General features: G+C 38.6%; 1 protein-coding gene across 1 annotated transcript; it reads left to right on the plus strand.

Moving 5' to 3' along the window:
• LOC107633337 lies at positions 8,562 to 10,241 on the plus strand. The gene has a single exon (XM_021117343.1). The coding sequence runs from the start codon at positions 8,562 to 8,564 to the stop codon at positions 10,239 to 10,241; it is 1,680 nt and encodes a 559-aa protein (XP_020973002.1).

Below are 11,949 nucleotides of genomic sequence, written 5' to 3' on the forward strand. Positions count from 1 at the left end.
TCCTCCCGACCCACATTATTGAATTTGTTGAGCCCCGCATTGAGCGAAGACAATGGGGATTCCTACGGAGACAGCCATGGCAGGTTAATCTTTCATGGGTAGTTGAATTCTACTCCAATTTTCACATGCCAATCCTGCAGTCTGTCTATGTCCGTCAGAAGCAAGTCCCCATAACAGAAGAGGCTATTCAACGAGTTTTAGATCTTCCCCCTGCTCCAGAAGGATTGGACGCATTTCAAGAAGCCTTTTTCAAGTGCCAAACATACCAATTTGACTGGGACACTGTTCTCATAGTTATAGCACAATCTGGCAGAAGATGGATTTATGGATACCATCGATCCCGACCTAAGGGAATATTGGCTTTAGCACTCACCTTGGAGGCTCGAGTGTGGGCATAGATTATGTCCCACTACGTCTTTTCGAGAACTCACGAGTCCTCCTTCACTGTAGATATGGCTGTTCTTCTCTGGTGTGTCCTTACAGACCAGCCTCTCAACCTACCAAGACACCTCCGGGATGCCATGGGACACGTATAAATTGCAGGCAACCTACCCTTTTTCGCCTTGGTTTCAGATCTAGTCTCAACAACCGGAGTCTCTGGTGCACGAAATCACAATCACACTTTTGCAATTCCGCACAACTAACCAGCAAGTGCACTGGGTCGTCCAAGTAATACCTTACGTGAGTAAGGGTCGATCCCACGGAGATTGTTGGCTTGAAGCAAGCTATGGTTATCTTGTAATTCTTAGTCAGGATATCAGTAATGATTCTTAGTTTTAATTGTAAAAAGTAAAAGAACATGAAATAAATACTTGTTATGCAGTAATGGAGAACATGTTGTGGTTTTGGAGATGCTCTCTTTTCTGAATCTCTGCTTTCCTACTGTCTTCTTCTTCACGCACGCAAGGCTCCTTCCATGGCAAGCTGTATGTTGGTAGATCACCGTTGTCAATGGCTACCATCCGTCCTCTCAGTGAAAATGGTCCAAATGCACTGTCACCGCATGGCTAATCATCTGTCGGTTCTCGCTCATGTTGGAATAGGATCTATTGATCCTTTTGCGTCTGTCACTACGCCCAGCACTCGCGAGTTTGAAGCTCGTCACAGTCATCCCATCCCAGATCCTACTCAGAATACCATAGACAAGGTTTAGACTTTTTGGATCTCAAGAATGGCCACCAATAATTCTAGCCTATACCACGAAGGTTCTAATCTTAGATTAGAAACCCAAGAGATATGCACTCAAGCTATTGCATATGGAACGGAGGTGGTTGTCAGGCACGCATTCATAGGTCAGAATGATGAAGAGTGTCACGGATCATCACATTCATCAGGTTGAAGTGCGAGTGAATATCTTAGAATAGAAACAAGCGTGATTGAATAAAAAACAGTATTAATTGCATTAATTCATCGAGACACAGCAGAGCTCCTCACCCTCAACCATGGAATTTAGAGACTCATGCCATAGAGAATACAAGTTCTGATATAAAATGTCATGAGGTACAAAATAAATCTCTAAAAGTAGTTTTTATACTAAACTAATAACCTAGGTTTACAGAAAATGGGTAAACTAAGATAGATAGTGTAGAAATCCACTTCCTGGGCCCACTTGGTGTGTGCTTGGGCTGAGCATTGAAGCTTCCATGTGTAGAGCCTTTTCTTGGAGTTAAACGTTAGGTTGCTGCCTGTTTCTGGCATTTAACTCCAGTTTTTATACCAGTTCTGGCGTTTAACGCCAGAATAGGGTAGAAAGTTGGCGTTAAACGCCAGTTTGCGTGATCTCAACTCGGGCAAAGTATGGACTATTATATATTTCTGGAAATCCCAGGATGTCTACTTTCCAACGCAATTGAGATCGCACCAATTGGGCTTCTGTAGCTCCAGAAAATTCATTTCGAGTGCAGGGAGGTCAGAATCCAACAGCATCTGTAGTCCTTTTTCAGCCTCTGAATCAGATTTTTGCTTAGGTCCCTCAATTTCAGCCAGAAAATACCTGAAATTACAGAAAAATACACAAACTCATAGTAAAGCCCAGAAATGTGATTTTTGAATAAAAACTAATGAAAATATAATAAAAAGTGAATAAAATATACTAAAAACTACTTAAAAACAATGCCACAAAGCGTATAAATTATCCGCTCATCACAACACCAAACTTAAATTGTTGCTTGTCCCCAAGCAACTGAAAACAAAATAGGATAAAAAGAAGAGAATATACTATAAATCCTACAATATCAATGAATCTTAGTTCTAATTAGATGAGCGGGGCTTATAGCTTTTTGCTTCTGAACAGTTTTGGCATCTCACTTTTTCCTTTGAAGTTCAGAATGATTGGTATCTATAGGAACTCAGAATTAAAATAGTGTTATTAATTCTCTTAGTTTAGTATGTTGATTCTTGAACACAGCTACTTTATGAGTCTTGGCCGTGGCCCTAAGCACTTTTTTTTCCAGTATTACCATCGGATACATAAATGCCACAGACACATAACTGGGTGAACCTTTTCAGATTGTGACTTAGCTTTGCTGAAGTCCCCAGTTAGAGTTGTCCAGAGTTCTTAAGCACACTCTTTTTGCTTTGGATCACGACTTTAACCACTCAGTCTCAAGCTTTTCACTTGTACCTTCATGCCACAAGCACATGGTTAGGGACAACTTGATTTAGCCACTTAGGCCTGGATTTTATTTCCTTGGACCCTCCTATCCATTAATGCTCAAAGCCTTGGATCCTTTTTACCCTTGCCTTTTGGTTTTAAGGGCTATTGGCTTTTTCTGCTTGCTTTTTCTTTTTCTTTTTTTGTAATTTTCACCACTATTCTTTTTTTTTTTGTAAGCTTTGTTATTCACTGCTTTTTCTTGCTTCAAGAATCAATTTTATGATTTTTCAGATTATCAATAACATTTCTCTTTTTCATCATTCTTTCAAGAGCCAACAAATTTAACATTCATAAACTCCACTATAAAAAATATGCATTGTTCAAGCATTCATTCAGAAAACAAAAGGTATTGCCACCACATCAATATAATTAAACTAATTTCAAGATAAAAATTGAAATTCATGTACTTCTTGTTCTTTTGTAATTAGGAACATTTTTCATTTAAGAAAGGTGAAGGATTTATGGGACATTCATAACTTTAAGGCATAGACACTAGACACTAATGATCATGTAGTAAAGACACAAAACATAGTTAAACATAAAGCTCAAAACCGAAAACAGAAAAACAAATAGACAAGAAGATTAAGGAACGGGTCCACCTTAGTGAGGGTGGCGTCTTCTTCCTCTTGAAGAACCAATGGTGCTCTTGAGCTCCTCTATGTCTCTTCCTTGCCTTTGTTGATCCTCCCTTATGGCTCTTTGATCTGCAGTCAAATGCTCTACCACTGAACTATGGACCCTTGAGATGAACCTCTCCATCTCTCATGACTCGGGGGTGGAAGCAACTGCCTTCTTTTTCCTCTTTCTAGAGGTTTCTCCGGCCTTAGGTGCCATAAATGGTTATGGAAAAGAAAAAAGCAATGCTTTTTTTTCACACCAAACTTAAAAGGTTTGCTCGTCCTCGAGCAAAAGAAGAAAGAAGGGAGTAGAAGGAGAAGTGGAGGAGATGGAGGTTGGTGGGGATCCTGTGGGGTCCACAGATCCTGAGGGGTCAAGGACTTCTAATCCTTGCTCCATTTAGGCGTGCAAAACGCCCTTAGAGTGCAATTCTGGCGTTAAACGCCAGGTTGCAGCCTATTTCTGGTGTTTAACGCCAGGTTGCAGCCTATTTTTGGCGTTTAACGCCAACTTTTCTTCCCTTTCTGGCGTTTAACGCCAACTTGGTACTCTGTTCTGGCGTTAAACACCAGCTTGTTGCTTCTTTCTGGCGTTAAACGCCCAGAATGGTGCCAGATTGGGCGTTTAATGCCCATTCTGCTACTCTTACTGGCGTTTAAATGCCAGTAAGTCTGTCCTCCAGGGTGTGCTATTTTTGATGCTGTTTTTGATTCTGCTTTAATTCTGCAGCTGTTTTTATGACTCCACATGATCATCAACCTAAAGAAAACATAAAATAACAATGGAAAATGAAATGAAAAAGTAATTAACATAGATAAATAAGATTGGGTTGCCTCCCAATAAGCGCTTCTTTACTGTCAATAGCTTGACATTACTGAGCCTTATAGTTTGCAATGTCTGCAAACCACGGAGCTTCCTGAATAGCAAACAATTGCTCATCTGGAAAGGTTTCAGAGATCTCAATAGAGGGGAGGACGCCCCTTCTACTGGTTCTATCCGGGACAGATGATCAGCCACTTGGTTTTCTGTCCCTTTTCTATCTCTTATTTCTATATCAAACTCTTGCGGAAGCAACACCCATCTTATGAGCCAGGGTTTTGAATCCTGTTTTGTAAGTAGATATTTAAGAGCAGCATGGTCAGTGTACACAATCACTTTTGATCCTACTAAATAGGATCTGAACTTGTCAATGGCATAAACCACTGCAAGCAACTCCTTTTCTGTGGTTGTGTACTTCTTCTGTGCGTCATTCAAAACACGACTAGCATAGTAAATGACGTGCAGAAGCTTGTTATGCCTCTGTCCCAATACTGCACCAATGGCATGGTCACTGGCATCACAAATTAGTTCGAATGGTAATGTCCAGTCTGGTGCAGAAATGACTGGTGCTGTGACCAGCTTAGCTTTCAGAGTCTCAAATGCCTGCAGACACTCTGTGTCAAAGACAAATGGCGTGTCAGCAGCTAGCAGATTGCCCAGAGGTTTTGAAATTTTTGAAAAATCCTTTATAAACCTCCTATAGAATCCTGCATGCCCCAGAAAGCTTCTGATTGCCTTAACATTGGCAGGTAGTGGTAATTTTTCAATTACCTCTATCTTAGCTTGATCCACCTCTATTCCCTTGTTCAAAATTTTGTGCCCAAGGACAATTACTTCAGTCACCATAAAGTGACATTTCTCCCAGTTTAAAACTAGGTTAGTCTCTTGGCACCTTTTCAGAACAAGTGCTAAATGGTCAAGACAGGAGCTGAATGAGTCTCCAAATACTGAGAAGTCATCCATGAAGACTTCCAGAAATTTCTCTACCATATCAAAGAAGATAGAGAGCATGCACCTCTGAAAGGTTGCAGGTGCATTGCACAGACCAAATGGTATCCTTCTGTAGATAAACACTCCAAATGGACATGTGAATACTGTTTTCTCTTGGTCTTGAGGATCTACTGCAATTTGATTGTAACCTGAATAGCCATCCAAAAAGCAGTAATATTCATAGCCTGCTAGTCTCTCTAGCAACTGGTCTATGAATGGTAAAGGAAAATGATCCTTCCTGGTGGCTGTATTGAGCCTTCTGTAGTCAATACACATACGCCACCCTGTAACTGTTCTTCTAGGAACCAATTCATTCTTTTCATTATGAACCACTGTTATTCCTCCCTTCCTGGGGACAACATGGACAGGGCTCACCCAGGGGCTATCAGAAATAGGATAAATAATCCCAGCCTCTAGTAACTTGGTGACCTCTTTCTGCACCACCTCCTTCATGGCGGGATTTAGCCGCCTCTGTGGTTGAACCACTGGCTTAGCATCATCCTCCAGTAGGATCTTGTGCATACATCTGGCTGGACTAATGCCCTTAAGATCACTTATGGACCACCCAAGAGCTATCTTGTGAGTCCTTAGCACCTGAATTAGTGCGTTCTCTTCCTGTGGCTCTAAAGCAGAGCTTATGATCACGGGAAAAGTGTCATTTTCTCCCAGAAATGCATATTTCATGGATGGTGGTAGTGGTTTGAGCTCGGGTTTATGAGGCTTCTCCTCTTCCTGAGGAGTCTTCAGAGGTTCTTTTGTTTTCTCTGGTTCCTCCATATCAGGCTGAACATCTTTAAAAATGTCCTCTAGCTCTGATTCAAGACTCTCAATCATATTGACCTCTTCCACCAGGGAATCAATAATATCAACGCTCAGGCAGTCTTTTGATGTGTCTGGATGCTGCATAGCTTTGACAACATTCAACTTAAACTCATCCTCATTGACTCTCAGGGTTATCTGCCCTTTTTGGACGTCAATGAGGGTTCGTCCAGTTGCTAGGAAAGGTCTTCCTATAACTACAAGAAAATGGAACATTTGTAACAAAAATTTTGTATCAATTTTAAAATTGTTACAAAAAACTATTTTTTTGTAATAATAATTGCTGATTGTTACAAAAAAAACTATGTTTTGTAACAACATTACAAGTTGTTACAAAACATCCAGATATGTTGTAACAATCTATTTTATTTTGTTACAAATTATGGTAGTTTTTGTAACGCGCTGGTGTATTGTTACAAAATATTGTAATATTTTGTTACAAAAAGTAAAGTAGTTGCAAAAATTCGTAGTATTTTGTAACAAAATAGTTTTTGTTTCAAAAACTCCAAATGTTTTGTAACAAAATATCTTTTTGTCTGAAAAACTCAAATTATTTTGTAACAAAAAATTAATTTGTCACAAAATTTAACATTGTTTGTAACAAGTTTTTTTTTTGTCACAAAATATATAATTTATAATTTTTTTTTCAAAATGTTAAAAACTTTAAGAATTAAAAAAATTGTCTATATAATTTTTTAAAATAATTTTATTTTGTTTCAGAAATTAAAAAAATTGTTTATTGTTTATATAATTCTTTTAAAATATATTTTATATATTATTTTTTACATATTCATTAATTTTTAAATGATGTAAATATTAATTTATATGCCTTTAGAAAATTAGTATATAATTTTTAATAATCAGAATTTTAAAGTAACTTAAAACTAATTTGTGAAATTTAAAATTTTTTTATTAATTTATAAATATAAATAACAATAATTAAAAATATTACAAAAAAAATTTAAAAACTAAAGGCAGATCTTAAAAATCCAAGGGCTGATAGTGAATGTAAAACTGTAAAAAAACCCTAAGTTCCCCCCACCTCACTCTAAGTCTCACTCAGTCACTCTCAACCCTCATCGCGTCGTCTACATACCCTATCTGCGAGAGAAGATGGAGCTGCTGCAGGAGGAAGAGTCACCGGCGTAGCCCCTGGGAAACATCTCCGGCGGCGTCGTGGTCCTCCTTAGTGTCTGTTCCGTCGCAAGCGCCTCCAGTCGCTCTTCGAATCTGCTTCGTCTGCGCCAATGCTCACCTCTGTCTGTGTCGTCCTGGTCGTCTTGGCTCCGCTGCATTCCGCCTTCTCTGCCTCTGCGTCGTGCCTCTTCTGTATCTGCTACCTCCTTTCTGTTGTCGTCTTGTTGGTTGACTCCTCTGCTGGCTGTGCTCTGTTCGTGCCGAAGCTCTGCTCGTGCCGAAGCTCTGCTCGTGCGATCACCTCTCCTCGCTGGTGGCCTGCGTCTTCGACGGTGGAACGGCCCCAACCCGTCGCTGAGTGCTGAGTTTGGTTCTGCTTCTAACATCCTGCAGTGTAGAGATGAGTTTATTTTCTAATATGTAGTTATTCTATATTAATTTTGTGAACTTCATTCTTGCTGTTTTATTGTAGGTTTAGAAGAGAAAAATTGATGCTAATTCCTAACTGTATCTGTATGTAAAACTAAATGATTCAATATGTTGTTCTGTTTGTTCTTTTTCCTTTCTTGAGGCTTGTATACTAAAGTTGGAAAAACTGAGTTAGATAATAAAGCAGAAAAAATTTTTATTAGCACTAAAAAATTTGTCTCCTAGCTTGATAGTGAAATGATGAAGATTTAATAAAAGGGTCTTCTTCTGGTGTTGTGTAGCAGTCTTTAATTTCTTCTGGTTCAGCCGTGCTTCGTTGGTCTGCTGCCGGTCTGCTCTGATCGTCTCCTCTGCTGAAGGTAAGTGCAGTTTAATTTAGTATTGAACCTTGATTCTGCTGATGTTGTGACTAAAAATATTAGTTTTATCTCTGTTTGACTATATTAGTGTTATTAGCTTTTGCTTTCTTTTTAGTGATTTCGATTCTATTTTTTTTTTTATATTTTTGTGTTTGTGAATTGAGTAAAGTAGGTAACTATGTGATCCTTAGTAACATAGAAATATTGATTAAATTTTGTTATTAATTTTGTGTATTTTACATTGCATTGATTTAGGATAGTTTATGCTGCTCTGCTCATCCGGCGATGTCCTTTGCCTCTGCTGGTCTGATTCGACTGTCCTTCTTCTCCTGCTGGTCTGGTCTGGTCCAATTATGTTTCTGCTAAAGGTAACTTCAGTTTATTTGAGTATTGTTAAATATGCTGTTAGTTGATAATCTTAGCTGAAATATTGAACCTTGATTCTGCTGATATTGTGGTTGAAAATATTGTAAGTTGCTTATGCTAATGTTGTTGTGGTCGAAAGTATTGGTGTGTAACATGGTTGATTATCTGATTTTTAGGTTATTTGGAGAGTTGATATTTTTATTCTACTTTTTGTTTCTGGGTTTTATTATTTTGATTCTATTTTTTGCACTTTTTTTGGTGATTTTGAAAGTGATAGTCGCTGTGATGCTATGTTATGTCATGCTGCTCTCTTTTTTTCACTCTTTACATCCTTCTATCCATTCTCATCTCCTGCAAACATTAGTCCAATGGTCAATTACCAGAAATATTGGGTTAATTTTGATAGGCGTACTCCTGAGTTTAGGAAGTGCCTCGATGAATTATTTTTGGATATTGCCTTCTCTCAACCCGGTGTGAAAAATCAAATACGTTGTCCTTATCCCAAATGCAACAATTTTTTGTTCAAATTTAGAAATGAAGTTCATCATCATGTGCGCCAATGGGGGATAGTGACCTCTTATAAAACATGGTTGCATCATGGTGAGATACTTCAAGATACATCCACTGTAGATGTGTCTGATCTAAATGAAATTGATTGTGAAAGGGATAATGATTTTTCCACTTATGAGATGTTGTATAACATCTTTAGAGGAGAAACACTAGGGGAGACACCGAGAGATTCCGCTACCAACGTAGATGACAATATAGAAGAAGAACCTCATCAGGGGGCAAAGAGGTTCCAGAGGCTAATGAGGGATTATGAGCAAAGCCTGTATCCGGACAGTGGGATATCAAGGTTATCTTTCATTGTCAAGTTGTTTCAAATGAAATGTCGCTATGGATGGAGCAACAATTCAGTTGATGCTTTGTTGCTCTTTCTAAAAAGCATATTTCCAAAGAAAAATTCTTGTCCAACTTCATTTTATGATGCTCGAAAAGTGACTCGACATTTGGGATTAGATTACGAGAACATAGATGCTTGTGTGAATGATTGCATTTTGTTTCGGGAGCAAGCATATGCTGATTTTGATGAATGTCCAAAGTGTAAGCAATCTAGATGGGTGAAGGGGAAGGGGAATGAAAAGGATAACCTTCGGAAGAAGGTACCCCAAAAGATACTAAGATACTTTCCGTTAAAACCTAGGCTTCAAAGGATCTTCATGTGTGAAGAAACAGCGCTAGCAATAAGGTGGCATAAAGAGAAACGACTTAATGATGGAGTCCTAAAACACCCAGCAGATTCGATGGCGTGGAAGACATTTGATGAGGAGCACAAATGGTTTGCACGTGATGCTAGAAATATCAGGCTTGGAGTTGCTAGTGATGGATTCAATCCGTTCAGCAATATGAACATTTCCTATAGTACTTGGCCAGTTGTTCTCATTCCATATAACTATCCTCCTTGGATGGTTTTGAAACATTCAAATTGGATGTTATCTCTACTTATTCTAGGCCCTAAATCCCCTGGCAATTCTATTTATGTATACTTAGAACCCTTAATTGAAGAGTTGAAAGAATTGTGGGAAGAGGGTGTTGAAATATTTGATGTGGTTCAGAAACAGAACTTTAAGTTGTCTGCTGCAGTTTTATGGACAATAAATGATTATCCAGCCTATGCCATGTTATCCGGTTGGAGCACTAAAGGTGCACTAGCATGTGCGTTTTGCCACAGAGAAACTAGTTCTAAGAGGCTGAAACATGGACACAAGCATTGCTATATGGGTCATCACCGCTATTTGTCACATGATCATCCATGGCGAAGAAATAAGAGTTCTTTCGACAATACCAGGGAACTTGGTGAAGCACCTAAGCCACTTTCTGGTTATGATGTCCTAGAAGAATTCAAGAGTTTGAACAAACGGAGTTTGGGAACAATACTAAAAAGAGAAAGAAGTCTGAGCATGACAAGGTGGCTGGAAATTGGAAAAAGAAAAGCATTTTTTTTTAGTTTCCTTATTGGAAGACATTATTGTTACGTCATAATTTAGATGTAATGCATATAGAGAAGAACGTCTTCGATAATATACTGGGCACTACAACAAATATGGCCTTTAGCAACGCCAAATTTTGCAATGCCTTAAAACCATTCTCTTAGATAGGTTTAGACAACGGTTTTTTAAAGTGTTACTGTTGAATTCAGTTTTTCATCAATTTCTAGCAACAAATTAAAACCGTTCTCTTTGACTATTTTAAAGAACGGTTTTATAACCGTTACCATGATTTGGCTTTAAGCAACGGTTTTTTTTTTGTTGTTTAAAGAATTGTACAAAAGAAACGCATTAAAACCGTTGCCAAAATGCTACACTTTAAAACCGTTCCATTAGATGGTCTTACACAACGATTTTTACGGTGTTGTTGTTGAAGTTCATTTTTTCATTATGCTATAGTAACAAAATAAAACCAGCAATAGATTGATAAATAATATTTTTAAATAATTTTAATATAGTATATTAGATTTTAAAATTATTATTCTATCCACCCATTTTTAGCAAAATATGTATTTTATCTATATTCTTTTATAAAATCTCTCATTCCTAACTCTAAATTCTCAAATTAAATAAAAAATCCTAATTTCCAAATTCCAAAACCCTAAATACCCCCTCACTGAGCACACAACCCCCCACTCATAAGCGTAACACATACACACACACGAACAAGAAAGGAGGAAGGAGAAAAGGACGGCGCCGGCGGGTTAGGTGCAGCCGTCGCCGTCGTTGCCAAGCCCGAAGGAGAAAGAGAGTCTGCAAAGGGAGAGCGAGGGACGGAGAAGAGAAGCCGCGCCAACCCCGCAACGCCACTGCGTCGTCATCTCCGTTGAGCGGTCGCCATCATCGTGCGAGAAAGGAGAAGGAGCCGTTGAGGGGTCGCGGAGCCGCTGCAGTCGCAGTCGCTGTCGCGTGCGTTTTTGTCACAGAAGCTTCCATTTCCGTCACTTTCATGTTGCGGAGAGAAAGAACTACGCATGAGCCAGGTGTAACAACCCTACTTTTTGAAAATTTTAGTAATTTTATAAATTGAAATTAAAGTTTCGGTGATAGAAAAATAATGGAAAGTTATATCATTCCATTTGAATAATTTTTTTTTACCAAAGATAGGAGACTCGAACCCGCAACCTCTTAATTGAGTATGGGGAGACTATGCCATTTGAGCTATTACTCATTGGCCCATTTGAATAATTAATATTGAGTTTTAACTATATTTTATAAAAATGTGATTAATATGTTCATTTTATATTTTAAATTAGAAATAATTGATTGAGCTTAGAAATATGTTGATACATAATGTTCCTAAATATTTTTAATAGAGCATATTTAATTTTAAAATTACTCTACCCTATAATTTTATTAAAATATCTATTCATATCTATCCATATTCTTTTCTAAAATCCTAATTTCCAACCCTAAATCTCAAAATCCCCCAATTTAATCAGAAACCCTAATTCCCAAATTGGGAACCTAACCCTCATTTTCCCCTTTTCCTAGAGGCTGAAACACGCAGCCTTCACCCCTTTCTCCTTCACCCACTCAACGCACAACACACCGACACCAGCCACAGAGAGGAAGAGAGGGAGCTGCGCCACGTCGCCGTCCAGTCGCTGTCTGGCTCGCCATCACTGGTGTCTCACCGCTGTCACTATGGAGACCAAACGCCGTCGAGCTTCTTGCCGTCGCCTTGGAGTCTGTCGTCAAGTCCGAG

This window comes from Arachis ipaensis, chromosome B03, assembly GCF_000816755.2.
Source record: "Arachis ipaensis cultivar K30076 chromosome B03, Araip1.1, whole genome shotgun sequence".
Classification (NCBI taxonomy): domain Eukaryota; kingdom Viridiplantae; phylum Streptophyta; class Magnoliopsida; order Fabales; family Fabaceae; genus Arachis; species Arachis ipaensis.